Source organism: Curcuma longa, chromosome 15, assembly GCF_044706935.1.
Source record: "Curcuma longa cultivar G26 ecotype Majalengka, Jawa Barat chromosome 15, ITB_CL_G26_1.1, whole genome shotgun sequence".
In the NCBI taxonomy this organism is placed as follows: Eukaryota; Viridiplantae; Streptophyta; class Magnoliopsida; order Zingiberales; family Zingiberaceae; genus Curcuma; species Curcuma longa.
The window spans coordinates 2,280,981-2,306,302 of NC_133875.1; the positions used below are offsets into that span (position 1 = coordinate 2,280,981).

Consider the following 25,322-nt stretch of genomic DNA (forward strand, 5'->3'; position numbering starts at 1 on the left):
ACATGTAAAATAGTAAAATAAAAAAAAGCTTTCAAATTAAATATATATTTAAGTACGAGAAATATTTTTTAAAAAATGAATTTAGATGAAAATATACCAATAAAAATCAATATTATATTATTTTTACCATTTATTATTATAATATTTATAATCATAGGGGTAAATAACAAACAGATAAATTATAGAGGGTAAAATGAATTTTTTTAGCTTTTTTAAGAGAATATTCACTTTACCCCTTAAACAATCAAAATTTCTATTTCACCATTCATATTTTTAAAAATTCAAGTTAACTATTTGGATCTCCAAATTCTTAAATTATAAATAATATTCAATACATTATATTTAAAAAGATATCTACTTTCCATTTGTAAGCGAGTCTTGTAATTCTATTTTTTTTTTTTGTTAATTTGATATTCGAATCTTACAACTCAATTAATAGATGATCTAGCTCTATATTCCATCACAAAATAAATCTAAGAAATGAGTAGGCTCGTAATCAGTTCGTCACGACGGAAGAATGTATTATCTTGATTTTATTGAGATTCAAATTTTTGTCTTTTTCTGTAATTTTATTTCATCGTAACTTCAGTTATGTCTCAAGGGCAACCTTCATATTTTCTTCTACAATTCTTCTAAAGTATACTTTTAAAAAAGATTTAATAGATTTGAGGGGGCAAAATAATTTTTTTTTTAAAAAAGAAAGTTAATATTGATGTCTCCCGAGCTGAGAAAAGACAGGAAAGGAGCTGTTACCCAACTTACTATACCTGCTGCTATATCAAGTGGACCCCTTCGAACGATAGGTAGGTTGTCTAATCAAATATATGGTACACATGTAGGGCAAAAAAAGCACGTGGAAGAAATATTTACGGGGATGATTTTCGTATAAAGCAAAAGAAACCTAAACAGAACTCTCAAGTCCGTGCAATCATCCAACAAATCTACCTGTTTTATCACTGGAGGGAAGGTGGGTCCCTTGTTGGGACCACTCCAGTCCACAAGTTAGGATGAGGAGAGCAAGGGTGGATGGGAAAGAGAAAAGTAACCAATAAGGAGATGCCAAGTGGCCATGACGATTAGTTTATTGCATTTTTGTTCTTTTATTTTTTATTTTTATAATCCTCCACGTGCAAGTACGCCTCGCCTAGGTGCAAGTATGTTCGTGAGCGTGAGCGTTTCAAGCGTTGTTAAAATAATATTGATTCGTATTAAAAATTATCAAATTTAATTAAATTTTAACATGTTTAATAATTTTTTTAATTGAATTTAAATATATAATATTTTAATTGATTATTCATAAATCGTGAGTCAAAAATTAAACTCGAATTGAATTTTGATTATTTTTATACGGTTTGAATTTAAATATACTTAAATTAAATTAAGATCCAAATAATTCGAATCAAATTTTAATTTAAATTATTTTAAATTATAATTTAATTATGTTCGAATCAATATTTAAACAATTTGAATCGAACTCGAATATCACATTTTTATTTTCAAACTTTAAATTAAATTTAAATATCATATATATTTTTCAAGTTCAAACTCAAAATATCAATATTTTCATACTATTCTATTAGATTTAATTCTTTGCATCTCCTATCTTCGCTTGTCCAACTGTCAACCGTCAATAGTTAACATCTAAAATTTTTTATCCCATTAGAGGAAAATATCATATAGTATATCATAGTTGAGATTCACACTACGAATACTTAATTAATCTTTTGAATGTTTTCCTACTAATATATAATATCATGTCCGAAAGGGGATATCCCATTAGAGGCATGATTTTGCTACTATATGATATTGTATTTCAAATGGTGGTCTTGAAGTGGTTACTGATTTTGCTAGATTCATTAAATTAACTTCTTATTTTTCAGTGACTATTTTTTGTTCTTCATTAAAATAGAATTCCCAATCAGCTTCTAGTCTTGAGTGTGTATTTTCTAATTGTTCTAGTTCTACTAGATCATCTAAAGTCCGATACTTAGTAGCTTCTGCTGGCATGTATATGTATTCATTTAGGTTGCTAAAAAAGTTGGTTGTATTTACTTCTTCTATATTCATCATATTAAAAGTGCCCTCTTTTTCTTTTGTCATTGATAAGTAAAAAGATTACAGCCACTAATTTTACTATTAAATTTTCATGTCTATCTTTATATATAATGGAACCATTAGATTTCAGTGTAAAATTTTGTGTTCTAAATTGACTGTCCATTCTAATCCTACTAATATTTCGGAGTCAAATTCTTTATGTTTGAAGAAGTAAATTCCTTTTGTTGTTAGGGTTTTAATCATGCCTTGTATATTAATTTTAAAATTATTGTTGATATTATTCATTATTTTTCCTAAAAAATAATATCTAACTAAATATTATTTCTTTGAAAGTTCCTATAGCCTTTGGCTTGTATCATAAGTTTAATATGTTTAATAAAGTCTGTTATTGTCATGTTAAAATTAGGACAGATGTATGTTATTTCTACATTGTTGTTCATGTCTATTTCGATTAATCCAATTATTGTCTTTTCTCTATCTGAGAATCTAGAGTCATATAGTACTATTAAAACCTTACCGCGCTACCCTTTTTCTCGTTAAGCCTCTTAGTCCTAAGACAATTAGTCTAGGTGTATGTAATTATGTTTTCTTGTAGTGAGTGTTCTAGCAGATTCTTCTGTCATAAGATTGAGTCGTTCTTCAACTTCATCTGGAAGGTGTAATGCTTCTGTTCTATGATATCTAAAAACATAGGTGGTGAATGATAAAGCCCCATGACTGTATAAACGTCTAGGGTTTAGAACGTTCAGCTGTGCGTTTGAGAAAAGTTTTAAATTTCTTTCTACATCTATTATCTCTTCTAACTGATGTCTAAAAGTACTAGCTCTTCTAGCTAACAAATTATTTAACCTGGATGTTGTATTTTGTTGAAGATCCCTTATGATTCTAGAAGGACAAGTAAATGTTTCTGTTTAAGTCGGTCTTGTAAGATTCATTTTGTTTCAATTGGTGTATAAGTCAGAAAAGAATATGTCTTGGATTGTCTTTTAGGAATAATATTTCCTATAGATAGTTTACTTAAATCTTTTGTTAAGAGTTTTATACTATTTTTCCATTTAGTTGCTTGATTATTCTTTTGCACTTGTGTTTCTTTTTGTAATAATTTGTTTTCTAATAAATTTATTCGGTGACGTAATGATGTTAATAGTGCTATTATTATATTATTTTATTGCGTCAGTATTTGTTCTCTCTTTTTTTTCTTGCGAAGTCTACCTTATAATAGCCGTCTTCTTTGATTTTGGAATATTGTTGTGTAAAGTTCAGAGTTTCTTCGTAGTATGTATTTTCATATTGAAGTTTGTTTATTTATATTTTAACTCTTCCAAGATGATGTGTAATATCTTAAAGTCGTGTTTTAAATTTCTCCAATAAGTCTTTACTTATAAGAGGAGATCTTTAGATTGTAGTTCAAAATTTCTAAGTTTGTTCTTCGATAAGTTTATCTAATATGAGAAAACCCTTTTCCTTTAGAATTGTAAGTAAATTAAGTTGACTAAATCTTCTATTTAGAGAGTCCTGAGTGTTTTTGAAAAAAATCTATATTTCTCTTAAGATCTTTTAAGTCTTGATTTTATTGTCCTACTGTTTGTATAAGTTGTTTTGAAGTTATGCTATTCTGAATTTGGTAGGTTTTTATAGTTTTTCCTAGACGTATTTGTAGATCTATGAGTGTGTTTAGATGTGTTAAATCAAAATGGAAGGAGCGACTAGGTGATTTAGATATGATATAACAATGATGTTTGTAAAATTTAGATGTAGTAATTGTTCTACTTGGATAAAAAGTTAAGTCTAAGTAGTCCAAAAGGAGTGAGAGTTGAAATCATATATTGGTCCTAAGGTCTTAAAGCTCGGATACCAATCTTTGAGGTTTGTCATGGTCCAAGGTCTAAGTAGTCCAAACACACTGATACCCTACGCGCCTTCTTTTGCGCGACCATCCGCGATAGAACATTTCGAGCGCTTGGAATAGTATACAATGTCATTTTTAATTTTTTAAAATTTTTTTTTAGCTTACGGTTAATCCATTTAAAATTTTTCCTTTAAGATTTAGGAGTTGAATTATTATTAAGTAAAAAAATTTAAAATAAAAAAAAATTTAGTTGCTCACGGGGTGTGATATGACACACCTCATAAACAACTAATTTTTTTCATTTTAAATTTTTTTATGTTTAAAATTATAATCTAATTCTTAAATTCTAAAGAAAAATTTTAAATGATTTAATCGTAAAAAAATAAATAAAAAAAATTTAAAAATATTACTGTATACTATTCCGAGCGAAACCCTTTCGGACATTTGAAATATTTTATCGCGGACGATCATATAAAAAAAAATTGTAAGATATCAATAATCTATATATATATTATTTTTATTTTCTGCGTTAAATAAAATTATTTTTTACCGCCGCTCTTTGTTTTGATTGGTTGTATATTTAATTAATCCGTTGACGTGGTCGTCGTGGTGTTCCACTTGCAGCAAATTCTTAGAGCTTTTTCTTCCCGCTCGCTAGGGTTTACGGCAGCTGCTCGTCCTCCTCCGGCGATCGTGTGATGGCATGGGGCGACGAGACCGTGGGGCTGGATGTAGCCTCTGCCGGTCTCCATATCAGCGAGCGCATTGGCAGGGACGTCGCCGGCCGCCTCGACCTCGAGGAGGCTATTGAAGCCTCGCGCTATGCCAGTCACCCCTACTCTACCCTACCCAAAGAGGTACCCCCAGAGAGTTAATACATTCTCTCTCTCTCTCTCTCTCTCTCTTCGTTGGGATTCCTAGAGGAAGTATTGTTGCCTAGGGTTTGATCAAGTTGAGTATGTTGTTAACTTAAGAGATTGATTTGCAGACAGTGGGTGTTGATTCTGAATAAATCTTATCGTACGGAATATGATAATGTACATCGAGTTTTAGATTAGGAACACTTGTTCTTTTACGAAAAAGAATATTTTGGAGAAGTATATTCTCTATATAGGTTACTTCTGTCAGAAAGGTACACTTGGTGGGTGCTTGTTTATTTCAGTTTCCAGATTTCGAATCGCACACTTCTATTGAGTTGTAGTTTGTAGATTCACTAATCTTGGTAGGATAATCCAAGCAAGACTAGCACTAAGAATCACTTTGCTACTCTTAAAAATTATTAATTGTTTCCCTATTCACGGACTGATGTTGATCAAGTTTGGTATTAGTCTATTCCAGCCTGATAGTTTGTAACTTGGCTTCATCTCCCTAGTAAACAAGTGGAGCAGGTCAGGATGTCCTTTAAAATTGATGTTTTTGATGAGTGACCGATTCTTTTAATCTGTCATTCAGTTAATAAGAAAAGAAATGCAAGGCAGAGGAGGGTTTGTGGTAGGTGATGCTAGATCATATGGAGATGAAATTAGTGAAAGATGCAGGAAGAGAATGCAAAAGAGGAAGTAAATCATAAGCATCCATTAGAAAATTTATATCTATGCAAAAATAAAAATATGGGGTTAGGAGTGGATTCTGTAGGAGTCCAAGATTTTCTAGTTTAAGTGTTCTCGAAGAAATGAGCTATATGTTAGTTTAAATATCACATTTCTGTAACTATGTGTTATATGCCATGTACCTAGATATATTCACATGTAAATCACTTGGTAGTATTGAAGTGCGTGCCTCATTTCTTCAACTGTGCTTTTGTGCCTAGTCCATACAACCTCTTAGCAGCTCGTTGTGCTTAACGCCTTCAAAAACATTTGTCGGCAAAAGGTTACAGTAGTGCATTTTGAATATGTTTTAAGGAGACACTAAGGTTGTCCAAGGCTTACTTTATCATTTACCTTTATGTTTATGATGTACCTGGTTCATAATACACCAGAGCCAAGTTATGTACACAACTTTAATATATTTATATGTTTATACACATCATGGTATCAAAATTATGGTATGGACCTCAGGATCTTCCAACCCCTACAGTTCAAATTGGCTGAGATATTCTAAGTTGGCTTATGATCTTATGAGCCTATGTTCTCTCATCAGTCCTAGTAAGATTTAAATCTTGACCATCTTGATTTAGGTGAATGTTCTTAGGCTCATCAAAGATCTTTCAAATCTTGATGTTCATTGAAATATTCAATTTTTTTCTTCATAATTTTAGTAATTTTAATTGTATGAGAATTCTTTTTAACTTCTAACCTGAAAGATTCTTTAGCCTTTAACATTGTTATTGATTTTCTAGAAATTATTACTTGCTATACAAAAATGCAACACCTAAATCATTATGTTGCTTTGAACATATATTTACTATATGAATAAATTTAATTATATTTCATATATTAGGATAATGCATGTTGCAATGCTCATCTAATATTAGGCATTTAAAATTTATGTTAAATGATAAATTTTAAATGCTTAGTGTCTCAAAAAAACTATTTTTCTTAAATTTTAGGATCTTGTACCTTATGCTTAGGTCCTGTTATTGATCTTATGAACCGTTCACTAGGTAGGATCCCTAACAGACTTTGATACACATATCTCAACTTGGATTCACTTATGCAACTGGATTACATTTACCTATTTTCTTAATATATATTTAAACTTCGATCAACTCATCACTGTTTTGCCCATTTGTTATGACTTCATATATGCTCAATAGCAACTATGTGCTTTAATTTCTGGAATTAAGTACTTGAGATTCCCTTTCCCTCTACCTCCTTGTTTCTTGGTTGTCTGCCATTCTTGCTCTATAATGTTGTAATACTTTAACACATGTTGCTCTTTCTTATCCATTCAAAATGTTTGAACAAAATTATCGATCTCTTATTTATATATATATATTCTAGTTTAATTCCACCATTTGTGGAAATGGTTGTTTTTATATACTTTTGTTATATTAACAAGTAATTTTGCCACAGTGGCCTTCTATAGTTGAAGTTGCAGATACACGTGAATTACCTCCAGCTCTAATTGAAAGATATAATGCATCTGGTGGTGAAGGAACAGCCATTTGTGGAATTTTCCCAGAGATTCGAAGAGCTTGGGCTTCAGTTGATGATTCTCTGTTCCTTTGGCGTTTTGATAAATGGTATATGCCATGGTTTAATCTTTTTGGGATTGGCCATTGTTTCGAAAATTCTCTGCATATTCCTCTTATTCAACTGCATGAGCTTATACCATGAGGAACTGCATAACATCCTCTTATGGTCTTGTAAGGATTGTGTGGGTTAAACCAGTTTCGATTTTCTTAAATTCAAAATCACATTGTTTGATAAAATCAATCTCACTAAATAGAGAAACTAGAAGCGTATTCTATGTATTTTTGAGGTCAATATATAATTTTTGTGCTTATATGGATTGCATCAGCCATCGATATATGTGTGTGTCTTGCATTATATGTAATTGCTTTGGTTCATATGAAAAAAATTTAAATAAAAAATAATTGTTGAGGATGATAAATTTAACTATTTAAGTCATAAACGTAAGGTTTACATCGACTGATGAAGTTGTTTAATGTGATGTATTTTATAGATGCATGTTTAGCTTTTTAACATGTGATATTAATAATTATTGTGGATATAACTAAGTTCCCAAAAACATGGATGCATGTGTCTGTGTACCATATATATCAATGACAATTTGCTTTGTGTGGCGTTAACTATGCCATAAAATTTTATTAGATATCATTAAACCAATTATATATATATTAAAATAACTTTATAAGGTGTAAGATCAACTAAATAATTAAGTTACATGAAATTAAAGATTAATATTTTTTTAAATGAAGTGTTATTATTAAGGTGTAAGATCAATTATATATATCATGCTGAATCACTTTTTCTCTTGTCTTTTGTTAATTGTGTTTTGGGTTGGGTCAGATCACAGTGTGTTGGCAGGTTGTGTCTAATTTTGCTAGCTTTACACGTGTTATGCAATAGCTCAATCCTCCATATCGCTTGTTATGCTTTTGAAATATTGGGTTGGCTATTCAAAGAATGTCTAATGTTCTTTTAGGTTGAGTTTCCTATAATGGGTAGAAAATGGAGGAGAAAGAATTGCTGCTATTGAACGAAGTGGATATAAGAGAAAGAATAGGGTGATTCCCTCATGTTGTTTCCTTGAGGGGAAAGAAAAGTACAAAACTTTCTTTCCCATAATTTCCTTAGAGTTTATTTTGTAAAATTATTATTATTTTTAAATCTTGAAAGAGACAACTAATAATCAGTTAAACAAAAAATTAAAATTTTAATTTTTTAAAAAATAGTTGGTTTTCACTCTTTGCTTGATTTGGATGGACCTGATTTGAGGGGAAGGAAGAGAAATCAAATCTTTCTCTCTCCTCTGGCTTTCCCACTTTCTTTTCTTCCCATGGAAATGGAGGAAAAACATTTCCTTCTCCACCTATTTGTTTCTAGTGCCTTTTGCCCCCAGCCTTAATCATGGTCCTGGAAAACAACTAAAAAAGGAGCTCCACTTGCAATGCACTCCATTTCAAAAATAAAGGGACAGTATAAAATCATTTTCACAGAATTCACGAATCCTGACCACCTCCTATTAGAATTAACATTTTTTTTCATAAAAAACAATGTATGTTCATCCAAAAAACATTTTTCATAAAAAAACATTTTTTTTCAACTCCTCACTTTGGATGGTCCTGAAAAAGAACATTGACTACGACTGAACATGCCATTGCAAAATGCATCTTGTCGTTGTCTGTGTTCAGAATCTTACATGTTTTTTTTTTAATCTTTCTGGTGCTGATTGTGTAACTTGATTACTAGTTAACTGCTACTTAGGAATAGGCTCATTGTGAATTGTCTATATCTAATTTTCTTTCTATTATATCCTAGAGTATTTTGGTGTTTATTATTGATTAGGTGTTCCTTTCTTTGTGCGCTTTGAAATTTTTGAATTTTGCCATCTAGTGTGAATCTTATTTAATTGTAGACTAGAATCACATTTATATAATATCAGGTTCTGATTATTACTATGTGCTACGATTCAGTTACCTGTATATGTGGTGTCAATTTAACATTGGCCTTTGACTGAATTGTGTGAAAATTTATTTTCTTTACTTTTGATTAACTGGTTTTGACCTCCAACTCAATGTTTATTTGAGCTGAGCCTTTTTTTTTCCCACTTACACTTGTTTGTCTGATACTATGCATTTTCTCCATGAAAAGGGATGGACAATGCCCTGAGTACAGTGCTGATGAACAAGTTATTTGTGCCGTCAGCCTTGCCAGAACAAGGCCTGGAATTTTTGTTGAAGCAATACAGTATCTCTTAGTGTTAGCAACTCCTGTTGAGGTACGAGAACATTGTTATCTTCTTTGCTAGGTTCTTTTGAATTTAATGCAATATATGTTGGCAATTTATTCTAGTATGATATATCAATGTTCTTAGTATTCCTCAAGAAATTTCTCTGAAATAATCAATAAGCAGTGCACTTGTGAACTGTGATGGTGTTTTCTTGATTTAAAACATATAGATGTCAAGATTGGGCAACTGAAGGAATTGCTTGACTTGGAAAGATGTGACAATAATCTCGTATGTACAGATTCTCAATAGCTTAGACATTAAACAAAACACGCGAATTTTATATTCTATGCAAGTGGGATGAAAGAGGCAAGTTTACTATTATTCTTGTCAATTTCATATTGAGTGCAACCTTGCTGTATGATACAATTTCGCTGCTTTTGTTTCTGACTTGAGTTGCAAAAAGTTGAACCTTGTGTATTCTTTTCTTTGGGTTAACTTCCACAAAAGGCTAGAAAGATAGTTAGACAGAGATATGCACATAATGTTGATATTCTAGTACATTCCATATGTGTTATCTCCTTGTTTGCTTTGGCTTCTCTTCAATTGTTCTCCTTTTCTCAGAGTAATTTCATGTTTTAGACATGCTAATTGCCATTATATATATGGTTATAAATTTGAAGTGTAGGCGTAAAATATTTTTTTCAAACTTTTTCTCTGTCTATCAATTGTCACTAGATAAGCCGGTAAAGCACAAGCTACATTGGTAAATTTGGTTTTCTTTCTTTAATTTATTTTCATCTTAAGACATATACTTCTTTCAAAATGATGCTAGTTTTTACTTGTCTCACAGTTGATTCTCATTGGAGTATGCTGCATGGCTAGTGGAGATGGATCAGATCCATTTGCAGAGATTTCACTGCAACCATTACCTGAGTATAGAATTCCTTCAGATGGAGTTACTATGACCTGCATCACATGCACAGATAAAGGCCGTATATTTCTAGGTGGTCGTGATGGGCATATTTATGAAATGCAATACTCAATTGGCTCAGGCTGGCGTAAACGTTGCCGGAAGGTTTGCCTTACAACTAGTTTTGGAAGTCTTCTATCAAGGTGCATCATTGGTATATGTTGATTAGCTAAAATTTGCTGTTTGTTTCTTTAATGATTGTGTTTTATATAATTGTGCTGAAAGTGATTTATCAAATATCTTTCTGCATATGTTCAGATGGATCTTGCCAAATGACTTTAAGTTTGGGGCTGCTGATCCAATAGTGAACATGGTTGTTGATAATGAGAGGCATATTCTTTATACAAGAACAGAAGCTATGAAACTGCAAGCATTTGATCTTGGAGGAGATGGGCAAGGTCTTGTATCAAAAATTGCTGAAGGGAAAAATTTGATTGATCCACGTGAGACGCAGCATGGAGCTAGACGGCCTACTGGATCAAGAACTGTTGCACGTGGTGGAAAACCAACAATTGTTTGTATAGCTCCAATATCTACGATTGAATCAAAGAGGTTGCACATGATTGCTGTCCTGTCAGATGGAAGGAGACTATATCTCTCTACTTCTTCAGGCGGAAATAGCTCTGCCATTGGTGGTTCTTCACAAAGGCCTTCAAGTTTAAAAGTGATTGCGACTAGGCCTTCACCTCCATTAGGGGTGGGTGCTGGGCTTAATTATGGTACCACACCCACATCCGGTAGGGCTCAACCTGAGGATATGACTTTAAAGGTGGAAGCAGCTTTTTATTCAGCTGGCACTCTGGTACTCTCAGATTCATCAGCATCAAGTATGTCTTCTCTTCTGATTGTGAATCAGGATTCTAGTGGGCAGCCATCTGCTTCTAACAATTTTGGGATGAATTCAAGAAACAATCGTGCTTTACGTGAATTAGTATCATCTTTGCCTATTGAAGGGAGGATGCTTTTTGCAGCAGATGTTTTACCCCTGCCAGATATTGCGATAACGGTGCAATCTTTATTCTCAGATGCAGAAGCTTTTGCTGGTTTGTGTGAATCATCTGAAACAGCTTCTGGGAAACTTTGGGCCAGAGGGGATCTTCCCACCCAGCATATCCTTCCAAGGAGAAGGGCTGTGGTATTCAGTGCCACAGGTCTAATGGAGTTAGTATTCAACAGGCCGGTTGACATTCTGAGAAGATTATTTGAGTCTAATGCTCCACGATCACACATTGAAGAATTTTTTAATAGATTTGGATGTGGAGAAGCTGCAGCAATGTGTTTGATGCTGGCAGCAGATTTGGTATTCACCGAAGGAAATCTTCTAAGCAGTACAGTTTCTGAAAAGGCAGCTGAAGCATTTGAGGATCCAGGGTTGGTTGGAATGCCACAATTTGATGGTACCACTGGTTTGACAAGTGCTAGATCTACGTCTGGAGGTTTTAGCATGGGCCAAGTTGTGCAGGAGGCTGAACCCTTGTTTTCTGGTGCACATGAAGGGCTTTGCTTATGCTCGTCTAGGCTGCTCTTTCCTTTATGGGAACTACCTGTCATGGTAGTCCGTGGTAAAGTAGGTCGTGATGGTCGTTTTGAAGAAGGGGTTATTCTCTGCAGGCTTTCAGTTGATGCAATGAAGATTCTTGAAATTAAAATTCATTCTTTAGAGCAATTTTTAAGATCTAGAAGAAACAAGAGAAGGGGACTATATGGTTATGTCGCTGGTATAGGAGATTATTCTGGTTCTATTCTCTATGGAGAAAGAAACTGGTTTGGCATACAAACAAGAAATGCTGATTCTGGGAATGTAATTGCAACAAGTAAGAGGCAGCGGCTTGCTTATACTCCAGCAGAATTGGCTGCCATGGAGGTAAACAGTTATGAATTTTGATAAGATACCTTTTGTTTGTTTCTTGAAATCTTAATTAATGCTGCAGGTGAGAGCAATGGAATGTCTTAGGCGTTTGTTGAGGAGATCTAGTGAAGCACTTTTCTTACTTCAAATACTGTGCCAACACAATGTTGCTCGCCTAGTTCAGGGTCTTGATAATAATGTCCGTCAGAAATTAATTCAGTTAACATTCAATCAGTTGGTATGTTCAGAGGAGGGTGAGCGACTTGCCAGTCGACTTATTACTTCACTTATGGAGGTAAAGTCATGAATTCCACAACCTTTTATTTTTTTTCTCTTTTGTCCACTGCTGCATATTTAACTGTTCTTGGTTATAAAATGCAATACAAGCTAGATCTTTTTTTTCTGTCTTCTTGTCCTCTGATTTTGATTTTCTTCAAGATGAGAAACTCATCTATTCATGCTACCATGTATAAAGATGCCGTAGTATTTGGGCTAATATTTTCTGACTTGATTATTTGTTCCAGTACTACATTGGCCCAGATGGCAAAGGCACAGTGGATGAGATTAGTGAGAATCTAAAAGAGGGTTGTCCAAGTTATTACAAGGAGGCTAACTACCACTATTTCTTAGCAGTTGAGTATCTTGAGAAAGCTTCTGTAACTATGAATGCACTCGAGAAGGAAAGTCTAGCAAGAGATGCTTTCAAACTCCTTATAAAAAGTCCAGAATCTGCAGATCTGGCCCATCTTGTTACTATATGCAAAAGATTTGCAGACTTAAGGTTAGTTACTTATTTGGCAATACAGCTATGATTTGCGGGTAATCTTTGCATACAAGAAGCAATTTTATAAAGTTATGTGCTATCTTAGAGCTTTTTGTTCTAAACAATTTAAAATGTCCCTTGTACATTTTGTTCCAACCCCCTTTCAGTAATCACTATATGGACTGGGTATACCCATTGGAATGCTCCAAAGCCATTTAATATCTATAGCCTTTCTCTTTGTCTCTCTTATTATCTATTTCTCTCTCCTTTTATCTGTATCTTTTTCCTATTCTCGTTCACTCTCTCTTCTGCTCCTTGATTCCTCTTTGATTGCTGCTTTTCCTGCCTCCATTTTGGCTTGTTAGGACCACTGACAGGTTCAATGCATTTCCATTTCTCAGCACGATGCAGATGCAATATTGTATCTTGGTTCTGAACCAATGCTGGTTCCCTTAACATATTGGTTAGATGATGTAAAGTATCTAGCATGCACAGCTGGTAAATTGTTGTATTCTTTTCATTGTGTATAACTGTTAAGTAAATATGACAGTGCCCTTTTAATCTATACTGTAGATTTTATGAAGCTGCAGTACGGTTACCTCTGCAGAAGGCTCAAGCTTTTGACAGCAAGGCTGACATGGTCAACCTCAATGGTGATTCAGGTCATCAAGTTGATAGACTTGTTCTTCGTGAACAATGCTATGAAATAGTAATGGATTCCCTTCGTTCATTAACGGGAAGAAATGGAAACAATAAAGAGTTTAACAGTTCTCAAATTGCATCTGGGCCTTCACTTGATCAGGCTACTCGGGACAACTATATTCGACAAATAATTCAGCTTTGTGTCCAATGGCCTGACACAGCATTTCATGAACATTTATATAGGACCCTAATTGACTTGGGCCTTGAAAATGAGTTGCTAGAGTATGGGGGTTCCGATTTGGTCCCTTTTCTACAGAGTGCTGGCCATAAGCTTATACAGGAAGTATGTTCTTTTCGTGAATCTTATAGTTTTGTTAGTCTGTATCCTGCTGTTCTTTTTATTCATTTGCTCCATCCATATAAGTACGGAGGAATATGAGAATGGATGCCCTTCTATATTTGTAAATTGTTAAATATTTTCTTACCGGTAACAAAGATCAAATTAAGCTGCTTGGTTATAGAATAGGATTTCCATCCCACAGAACGATGATCATGTGCATTCATCATTCTGACACAATATGTTACATAGTCCAGATGAAGTGTAAGCATTTCTCTACAGTATATGCTATATAATCCTAATAAAGTGCAGTAATTGCTCTGAATCCTGTATACAATAATATGGTAAAGATCCAACTGACTTATGAATCCGTTAACAGGGTGCCATTGCAGTATTCATGTGATCGTATGATGTCAGAATGGGTATTGTGTTTAACTACCTTGTGTTTGATTTTTTGGGAGTTCCTTAAATTTTCATATTTTCTGTTCTTTGTAGTTATTTGTTTTTCCTTTAGGGTGAAAGGTGAACTTCTATGACTTTGGTACAACCAATTGTGTACACTATGGCCCAGAATTTTGAGTGATTAGGAAACAACACAAAAATTATTGTAAAGATGAGAATGTTAAGATGAATATATCAGATTGGTAGAATGGTAAAATAAAAAAAATACTACTAGTTAAGACAGCGTTAACATTCAAAGGCAATTATTAAATTCTAGAATTAGACAAGGTGAACCGGTTAGAGTTAGAAGGCGAGCAGTGCAGTGAGAACGATGGGAATGAGAATTCTATGTAACGGAATTTTTATTCAAAAGATTTGTACAGGACTAGTGTCATAGCCTTGCATAAAGTCGACAGCTGGATAACAACTCAGCTTACCTCAAATAGTTGGGAGCAGCATGGCTCTCCATGTTAGATGTTCTTTTTGGTTATCTTATTTTCATGAGTGGTCTATGATGAGTGCTGTATATGCGTTTACAGCATGCATAGCTTGGGCATTATATTGTCTCTCACATGCTGTTCATGTCAGTAGTCTTTGGCATCTTTGAAATTGTATTATTTTCTGATTGGATATTTGTTGTAGATGGAATTCTTGCTAGCATGGTAGGCTTAGATGTTGTTAATATTTTTTTTAAAGAACCTTATATTTTTTAGGTAAATTAGGGTTGTTTTGTTGCTTTTAGCACTATTAGATACACATTCTGTAGTTCCATATATGCAGACTCATGTTTTCTTAGTGTTATTTATATTTTTGGTTCAGGTTCAAGCTGTCAATGCTGTAAGATCAACATCATCTTCAGTAGGAGATCCAAGGGCACCTAGTCAGTCAAAATATTATAATCTATTGGCAAGATACTATTCCCTCAAGCGGCAGCATCTACTTGCTGCTCATGTGCTATATAAGTTGGCAGAAATGGGCTCTGAGTCTGCAGAGTCCCCTACTTTGGCTCAGAGGTTAGTGTCTGATAGTTTGACTGTTAATCATGTAATGCAAATCCTGAACCATTTTAAGAAAGATTTAAAATTTATTCCTGCTAACACGTGCTTTCTTGTAACTAGACTTCTATATCTTAGCAATGCAATTATTCAAGCAAAAACTGCAAATAGCACTATTAGTTCTGTTCATTCAAGCACGGATGCCACAGATGATGGCTTACTTGATTTGCTTGAAGCAAAGCATGCTGTTCTTCGTTTCCAAATCAAAATCAAAGAGCAGCTGGAACAGATAGTATCAATGCTAGAAAACACTCCAGGGAGCAGTGAAATTGCTCTGGATGATCCATCTCCCAGGAGCAACCTGGTAATCAATGAGAACATTGCTGGGAGTGCCAAGGAGAGGGTAAAAGAGTTATCACAGGAGCTGAAGAGCATTAGTCAACTATATAATGAGTTTGCCATTCCATTTAAGCTTTGGGAGGTACTCTCTCTTGATTCAAAAATGACTTTTGGTTAATTTGGTGTTTTTGAGCTATGATTCAATGTTTCATTTTGCCCAATTGGATGAACTGGGAGGAAGATATTTGAGGAATAGGGAATAACAATGACTTACTCTGACTTCTGAAATGCTATTAACTGGAAATAAACGTGAGTCTTATCATAAACTAAATCGAATACTTGACATAATTAAAAAATCATCTTTTTAGATAGTGTGTCTATTTGATAATGTAAATTTGAAGCAGCATTTTTATCTAGAGTAACATTTCTGTATTGATAGCTTTTGTTGATTAATTTGTCTCTTTGGTGAAATCTTCATGAAATAATTCAGAATTAATATTTTTATATCTTAACCTTCTTTCAGCTTGTTTAGGGCTTTGTGCCTGTAAAAAAACTGATAGTGGTACTTGGTTAATACAATATATATGTATCAATAAAGAAAAATGTATGTAATATTTCATTTAAGACATGATTTTGGGATGTTAGAGTGGGATGAAAGATCTTGGTATTACTCTATAGATTTGAATTTGCACAATTCCATGGTTGGAAAACGTACTTTAATGTAGTTGCTAAATAAGACATATTTCAATTTAATTAGCGTTTTTATCAGTATCTATAATTTCTTGGATGATGCCTTGGTAAACACTAGTTTTGCATTTGCATGGCATGCATGTGAGTCAGGTTTCCTCTTTTTTTCCTGATACTTTTGAATTCTGTAAATGAAAATTGATAAAGAAACTTTCTCTTAATGATTTTGGTATAATGCTTTATCTGTAATATTCGTCGAATGTAGTGTAGTTGTCTCATGTTGCTCATAATGCTATCATCTTAGATATGCCTGGAAATGCTCAACTTTTCAAATTATTCTGGGGATGCTGATAGCCAAATTGTTCGAGAGACCTGGGCAAGGCTTCTTGATCAGGCTCTTTCTAGAGGTGGAGTTGCAGAAGCATGTTCTGTTGTAAAGAGGGTTGGTTCAAATATCTATACTGGAGAGGAAGGTCGCTTGCCCTTAGAGTTTATTTGTCTTCGTCTTGAGATGGCTGCTTCGGTAAAATTTGGGCTCTCATCTTGATGCTGTTTATCAAAGTTCAATTTTCTGTCAATATTTGCACGTTTTTCTGCTTTATTTGTCTCGCAATATACGTTATCATACTAGCTTCTGCTGATTTTGATGCTCTATGGACATCTTTGTCAGGAACGTTTGACTTCAGGAGTAGAATTTGTTGGTGATGAGGATATTGCTAGGGCACTTCTCGCTGCTTGTAAAGATGAGCCAAAGCCTGTTTTAAGTGCATACGATCAGCTTTTATCAAACGGAGCTATTTTACCTTCACCAAACCTGAAACTCCGTCTTCTGAGATCCATTCTAGCGGTTCTCCAAGAGTGGGTTAGTTCTGTATTTGCGCTTACACTAGGAACCACAGCTGCTGGTGCTGCTTCAATTCTAGGCGGAGCACTTTCGTTACAACAGAGAGCAATCGTCAATCAAGGAGCTCGAGATAAGATAACAAGTTTAGCAAACAGGCAAGCTTTCCCCCCCTTCAAGTAGCATGATTTCAATTCTATACTACAAAGTTCAGATATACACATCTATGTTTAAATGCAGAAATTCATCCCCCTATTCATTCTCCTCTTTCCTATGGTAAATTGTTCTGATCGTATCTTGTGGGTAGTTTCATTTTTTGTGACCAAAGTTGATTAATAAAAAATTCCAAGTATTGATTCATAAAGGTTAATAAATAAATGATTGCAGCTGATTCTACTTATTCTCTTTTGAAGATATTAGAATGGCCTTAAATTCTAGGGTACTACTTAAAAAGATTTGCCATATATTTACTTGCTCCCTCAAAGCTTTCTTTCTTCATAATCTTCAACTTGCACTGGCAGGTACATGACTGAGGTACGATGCTTGCCGCTTCCGCAGAATCTGATCGAGCCGGTTTACAGAGGCTTTCGAGAACTTGAACAAGTTCTTTTTTCCAACGACTTTCAGCAACACTTAAGGTGATACTCTGCATCATAGGGAGATTTGTGAGTTGGGCTGTGCCACTTAACAACAAAGTTGCAGTTTTGTTTTCCAACGACTTCCTGCGGCTCTTTGGGTTATTGTGTATCATAAGGAGACTTTGTATTCTGTTGTCGCACTACCTTGTATCGCATTTGATCGAGTAAATTTTTTACCCGAGGTATTTATTCTGCAACAATGAAAGTTTAGTTGCTATTCTTCACCATTGGTAAAATAAATTCTCTGATACCACAGGTAAGTTTACTGATCAAATAAATATCGAATGCCCACTTCTCTTCAAGTTATTTACTTCCATTTCAATGTTTTTAGTAAATGTTGGATAACCTTCTTGTTCAAATACCGTTTTGGTGTATGATATCATTTAAGGCAATTTTTCATATCACACACTTAACTGTAACAAGCATTTGCAGTCGCGAAATTGTGGCCAAGTGTGGCTGCGAAATGGTGGTCAGCTAGTTGCAAAATTGCGGCTAGGCAACTGACTGTCTGGCTCCTGTTTGCGGCGATTGTGAGTTCATGCTCAGACCGTAAGCTTCATGGTCAGTTTGCCTGTGATTTCATGATTGTTTGATTACATATTTTTTTTTCCATTAGGTATTCAGGTTTGCGTCCGACTAAGCTTAGATTGGACGGTTTGGTCCTACAGATCAGCCCACTTGGTAAATCCGAAAAGTGAAGATGGATCTTGGGGAGCAGCTTAGCAGCATGAGTGGTTCGAGTATCGTAGGGATACGATAGTGTTTTGTGTGAGAATCGAACTCTCATCGCATAGTTGTGAAATGGTGGTCTGCTAGTTGCAAAATTGTGGCTAGGCAATTGATTGTCTGGCTCTTGTTTGATTGTGATTTCATGGTTATCTGATTACACACTTTTTCCCGTTAGGTATTCGGGTTTGTGTCCGACTAATCTTAGATTGGACGGTTTGGTCCTACAGATTAGTCCACCTTGTAAATTCAGAAAGTGAAGATGCATCTTGGGGAGTGGCTTGGCAACATGAGTGGTTCGAGTATCGTAGGCATACGGTAGTGTTCTGTGTGAGAATCAAATCCTCGTCGCATGGTTGTGAAATGGTGGTTTGCTAGTTGTAAAATTACGGCTAGGCAATTGACTGTCTGGCTCTTGTTTGCGGCAATTGTCTTGCATCTGACTAATCTTAGACTAGACGGTTTGGTTTTACATATCAACCCATCTAGTAAATTCGAAAAGTGAAGATGGATCTTGAAGAGCGACTTAGCAGCACGAGTGATTTGAGTGTCAAAGACATATGATAGTGTTTTGTGTGAGAATCAAACTCTCATCGCTAATCCTAGATTGGATGGTTCGGTCATACAGATCAACCCACTTGGTAAATTCGAAAAGTGAAGATGGATCTCGAGGAGTGGCTTCATAGTATGAGTGATTTGGGTACTACATATATATACGATAGTATTTTATGTGAGAATCGAACTCTCATCGTATGAATTTATTCTGCTCTTTTATTATGTGGAGTTTTTATTTTTTTTTTATGGGTTGCTTCTAGTTAAAACCAATTAAGTGTCTAAAATATTTTAAAAATTAATAAAATTTTATAATTATTTAAGATCCATAATATTATTTACAAAAGTTAAATACTATTTCTATTATTAAAATAAAATTAATAGTTTTTCTAAAATATTGTTGTTAACTTGACTAAAAAATTTGTAGTTAAATTTTAATTTAATTTTTATACGTTTAATATAGATTTAGTATTTCTGTTAATGTTTGTACGTATTAAAAATTTATACAGTTAAATATAATTTTTATAAATCGGAGTACCATCGTCTGCCCTCAATCGCAATCGCCAGTAGAATTCGGAGTCCATCTTCTTCATCGCCGATCTCCAACTCCCTCTTCCGCATCTTCTCCATCGCCGATCTCCAACTCCGGATACGATCCTCGAAGCTTCTATCCCCGTTAAGTCATTCCGTAGGTAGGTCTTCCAAGCGTTTTTCTTCGCATGCTTTGTTGAAGGTTTGCACTTGTTCTGTTCGGATTTCACATTGGATTGGCTCCGTTTTTCCTGAATTCCGGTGTTTCTTAGGGTTTCCTGTGATACATATGCGAACATGATATGCATTCTCGCTTTGGTTCCATTTTTCCTGAATTCCGGTGTTTCTTAGGGTTTCCTGTGATACATATGCGAACATGATATGCATTCTCGCTTTCTTGTTTGTAAATTCAGAATTTCGTAGCTCACCCGATGCACAACTCGTCTTCTTCCGGCCCTCCGGCAAAACCAAGGGTAGGCGCGTCTCAGGCGTCGGAAGCTTCGCTCAAGCGCAAGCGTGGTGTATTTCAGAAAGATTGTGAGTGCACTAATCTTTCTTATTCGTCCTCAGAGCTTTTTTTAGAAAACAGATATTGTTCATATATTTTAGGTTTTATTATCATCAACTTGGGCTGCATAGCCAGATATGCAAACTTCTACAGACTACAGTTAGTTTGATGTCTATCATTCACTGCCTTTACTATCCTTTTACTTTTTTTAGTTTTATCTCCTAATTTTTCGCCTCCTATAATGTTCTCTCTGACTGAACTGAGTGGAATAGATTTGCTAACATCTGTACCTCCTGTGAGCCTTTGCCGATCCTTGCCATAGTTCTCTATGATGCTTCTGAAATAATATATATATGCTTCGTGCTTGCGTAGACATTCTTCACCATTTTTGTTTTATGGTTGTTTGTCTGATGTCTGTGCAAAAACCGAATTAGATATCAAGTGTGCGTTGAAAATGGGCCATACAATTCTACTCATTATTGCTTATCAGCAAAGTTTTTATGAGTAATCTCTGAGTTTTTTCTCCTTATATTAAAGGATTGTGTGCAAGGATTTAGATCGATCCTGAAGCTGTAAGACCCCAAAATAGGTTCTCACGGAAACCTTCACATTGTTCCGTCATCCATATATTCATATTGAACTCAACATGTTACTATTACTGAGTATTAATTCATATTTGTTATGTTGAAGGCATTATTTTTGGGATATTGAATGCTAGACTAATGACAATTTCAAGCTGCATGGAATTAAATTATCATGTTGAAGCAGTTAATCTGATGCATACTGTATGCAAACCTAAGAGTGCATATTTTATTGGATAATAATTATTCCCGGAACTCCTTATAAACTGTAGAGTTTATAATAAAAATAAAAATTTCTTGTATCACCTTCTATTTTGAGATATGCCATGAGATTAGAATGGTGAAGCTCTCAATGGTTATAGAGCTCATGAAATAGGGGATCAAAGATATGTTTTCATCATGGACCCAAGCCAAAAGGAGCAAGATTTTGTGGTTGGGTTGCGCTAGAAGGAAGAAAATGTTAGCACCCATCCGTGGTCGGGCTCTATGACTGGGCATCTGGCTTCCCTTGTCCTCTTCCTATCATGAGCTAAGAGTTTTCTCATTTCTTTGTTGTGAGGTCTTAGTATCATAGCTTTGGTAAAGAGTTTTAATGAGTTGTAGTGAATGACCTAGCCGGTCCCTTATTCTACGATGAGGAACAGGTTGAATTGCAAGACTATCTATCTTTAATTATTAGATGACGAATGCAAGATCTTTGTGTTTTTTTGGAGAAGTAATAAACCATGGATCTTCTTGAAGACTGAGATAAGGAGAAGGTTGTTTTATTTGTGAAATGCTTACCTGTTTGCGTTAATATGTTCAATATTCAATACATTTTAGTTATGATCAAGTGATGCCAAGACCCTTTACACTGCCTGCTCCTAAAGCACACAAGTCACAAATTAGAACCAATTGCAAGTCATCCAAAGAAACAAACAAGCCAGTTGTTAAAATCAACAGGAATTAAATAAATCAAATCTTCAGCCAATGTCTTGCAGATGATTGCATCTTTGGATCATACAGGCTCGATCCAGGCCTGCTGTCACAATATGTTAACAATGATATTAGTTGAAGCACCTTTTTTTATTCTGAATTGAGTACTACGTGACATGCCTGGTATTTTCATGGGACAATCTTTCATTTCTGGTGCTATTTCTTGTAACTTTTTGCGAAGAACCTATGCAAACATATACACAGAAAATGCTTCATCTGTAATTCCTGATTTGCCTTATTAATTCCACATGCAGTGCAACACATGATGTATGGCTTTGGAGATGACGCAAATGTGAGTGTTCCATATGTCTAATCTTTGTTTATTATCTATTATTTACCACTTTTCCATCATTTATTATCTTTTACTCGCAATTTAGAACTTTTAGGCATCTCACTTACGATTTTATGTTAAAATCTCAAAAATATATAAAAATCAATGGCACCATATATTGAAACATCGGCATGATACCAAAACAGTATTATTTCAATCAAAGATTGAAACATCGGCACGGTTTGAGATTTCGAACCCTTGTCATATGAGTACAAGTGAATTTGAAGATGTAAATAGTCCTAGTTGTGATCAAGGAAATCGTTAAAATTTCTTCATATCACAGATGAATACCATTCAGTTTCGAGTGCACCACAGAAGTGCACCAATGAGTTGGATTTTTTTATTATTCTCAAGATGCAATAGGGGAGAGGTCGACCAAGCACCTTGGAGCAACTTGACTATAACTAGTTTGGAGGGATGAGTAACAATTCCCAGTTAATGTCTGTCTTCAGGTTACAGGACTCAATATTTTGAAGAAAAAGATCTTTCTTGATGTGTAACAGGACCTTTCAATGTCACCTAATAAACTTGCTTACTCAATTTAGTTCTGAAGACCGAATGACACTATTCTATATGATTCTTATTTCTTGAACATTTTAATAATAACTGCACCAGTTGAATTGAACTTCTCTATATCTCAATTGTCGTTCTTTGTTTATGGTTCTGCAGCCTCTTCCAGAAACTGTTTCTTTGGTGGAGGACATTGTTACAGAATACATCACCGATATGGTAACTAGTCGTCTTTTTTTAATGGTTCCAACTACCATGACAACTACGAACATGTGAATTCACTAAACAACGTTTGATGTATTCATGAGGACATCGCAATTGAAACCATATAATTCTCATAACAATAAATGTGATATGTAGTCCTTGCTTGCTCGCGAAACTGAATAAAGTGGCTTCACCTTTTAATTGGGCATCTGCAATGTAGTTTTTTGTTTTGGTCTTTTATGCAGTGCAATCCTTTGCTTACTTGCTAAACCGAATAAATTGGTCGCACCGTTTACCTGAATTTGCAGGTTCATAAAGCACAAAACATTGCGACGAAGAGAGGAAGGCTGTTGACTGAAGATTTCTTGTATCTCGTTCGGAAGGTACGATGTGTTGAATTCTGAAACTGGATCCATGTTTTTTTTCCTCTTAAAAATATTTTAGGTCTACTAGATTTCCTATGGTCATTTAAGAATTTAGGGATTCATTCATTCTCCATTAACTTTATTATGCAACTTTGGCCCTATTGAATCTTAATCCATAACTAATAATCACAAAATAATTGGTTGGTGTTCATCATTGTCTTAATAGAATTTACTTTTAGGCAAGAAAATTCTCTCTTCTACAATTGAACTCCCCATTGTATAACCAGATTCAAGATTGTTAATGAATAACAACTTCTTCACTCACCCATATGGCTGATTAAAAACCAACATATTAGATGAAAAAAAGTTTCGGAATCTTGTTTATTTTTCTTGGGCAAAAATTAAAAAGTTGTCATTTATTTTTAGAATCATTAGGACGATGCCCCACTTTGATTTTTTAATCAAAAAGGAGCTCCACCTCCATGTACAATTACCCAATTATCCTCCATTATACTATTCTCATTATTATCTCTCCTTTATATTTTCTGTCAACATTTTGAATCGAAGGTGTATTATAGCAGTTACGAAATTGTAACTGTTACACAGTTATAGTAGCTATGGTTTTGTAATTGTTACAATTGAGTTGTCACATAGTTATAACAGTTACTGTTTCATAAGTGTTATACAGTTGTACTATAGTTGCTATAATTGTGAATGGCAGGTAAGTTTTGAGAGATCATAACTTTTGTCTCTGATTGAACCACGAGATGCATAATATATCAAATCGAAGTTCGTTTAGAGATTTACATTTGTTATCAAGTGTAATCTATAACGACTCAATCTTAGGTTAAAAAAATATTGTTTAAAGGCTTTTTGAAGGCTATGAAGAATTTTAGTCATCTTTATTTAAGGTTATTTTCCATGTAGTAGCTATGAAATACAACTGTTGTAGTTGTAGCAGCTATGATATTGTAGTTGCTACAACATGTGTAACAACTATGAAAAACTATGACACGTCCGGTTGATTCAAGATTTAAATGAGAGATATAGACGAAATAATAATGGGAACAATATTGAAGGATAGTTTCGTTATTTTATATGGAAGTAGGGCGCCCCTTTGACGATTTAGAATAAAAGGAACGCCTTCTTGACTTTTACCTTATTTTTCTTTGAAAAAAAAATAGATTGGAAAATTGAATCCCTGCTCAAAGTGGAAACTTCCTTTAGCATCTTTCTTTAGTGTTCTTCTAGTTTAATTCTACAAAAAAAGAAATTAACTGTTGAAATACTTATCAGCTTGTCAACTCTTTTTATATAGTTGAGCATTTCACCCAGTTCTTGGTTCTGGTTTTCATGAATAGGATCCACCAAAGCTCCGTCGGTCGTCTGAACTGTTGGCCATGCACGAAGAACTTAAACTAGCAAGGAAAGCCTTCGATGTAAACGAAGACTCTCTGGCAAATGCTGAATGAAGGCTTTGAGTTATACTCTTTGGATCATCGACTGCAATATAATTATCCCAAGAGGTGATATGGATTAATCGGTGTAAATTGAATATTTGATATAACCAAAAAAAACTGAAAGATTGTAACTTGAGCTGGTAGCTGAATTAGAGCATATATAATCCTTTGATTAAGAAAAGCACAACTCTGGTTCGTGTTCTTACTGTAAAGAAATACTTAGTGCTTCATTGCTTTAATTAAATAATATTTATTTTTATATATTTAAAATATATTTACAGATGGTTGGGTTTTGGTAAATAATTTATTAGTTTTTTAACACATGAAGAAATAATTGATTATAGAATGCATTAAAATACATTTATATGATGTAAATAAATAATTTTTAATTAATTAAAAATTTTAATATGCCGTGATGTAATAATACACATGATGAATTTTCAGTGTTTGATCAGTTGAATCATTCTTTGTATTTACTAATGATGATCATCATTTGCTGCTAATTATTATGTAAATGAAAATTTGAGAAGTATTCCGCAACTTATAGAGTTTCTAATTCTACTTCTTTTCTGGTGAAATGGCCATCAGTGAGTGAGTTTTTTTTTTTTTGATAATTTAGATTTTGAATTTCATCCAACTAAATCCGAAGATAGACCATCTTTCCACTTGATTTAGTTATCACATAAATTTAGAACATAATTTATACACACTCAAAATCAACTTTTAATAAAATTCAAATCTTAATCCTTTTATTATTCCTCTGAATGTTTATATTTTACATCACATCCCTAAAAACATCAGAGAGTATTTTT

General features: G+C 34.1%; 2 protein-coding genes across 3 annotated transcripts; both read left to right on the forward strand.

Annotated features, from left to right (window-relative positions):
• The first annotated feature begins 4,577 nt into the window (after positions 1-4,577).
• On the forward strand, positions 4,578-18,050 carry LOC141846512 (nuclear pore complex protein NUP155). The gene is made up of 13 exons (XM_074734555.1): positions 4,578-4,761; positions 6,922-7,091; positions 9,187-9,313; positions 10,116-10,378; positions 10,494-12,099; positions 12,167-12,379; positions 12,609-12,865; positions 13,421-13,832; positions 15,087-15,280; positions 15,386-15,743; positions 16,593-16,811; positions 16,959-17,287; positions 17,651-18,050. Exons 1-13 carry the CDS (start codon positions 4,603-4,605, stop codon positions 17,769-17,771), a joined length of 4,428 nt encoding a protein of 1,475 aa, XP_074590656.1. The 5' UTR covers positions 4,578-4,602; the 3' UTR covers positions 17,772-18,050.
• A 1,567-nt stretch (positions 18,051-19,617) lies between these two features.
• On the forward strand, positions 19,618-24,771 carry LOC141846143 (transcription initiation factor TFIID subunit 13). 2 transcript variants are annotated; one of them, XM_074734138.1, is made up of 6 exons: positions 19,618-19,737; positions 19,984-20,113; positions 21,895-21,932; positions 22,641-22,700; positions 22,994-23,068; positions 24,412-24,771. In XM_074734138.1, exons 2-6 carry the CDS (start codon positions 20,008-20,010, stop codon positions 24,520-24,522), a joined length of 390 nt encoding a protein of 129 aa, XP_074590239.1. In that variant the 5' UTR covers positions 19,618-19,737; positions 19,984-20,007; the 3' UTR covers positions 24,523-24,771. The 2 variants fall into 2 exon arrangements, with proteins under 2 accessions (XP_074590239.1, XP_074590238.1); XM_074734137.1 differs by having other exon boundaries at positions 19,990-20,113.
• Positions 24,772-25,322: the final 551 nt, after the last annotated feature.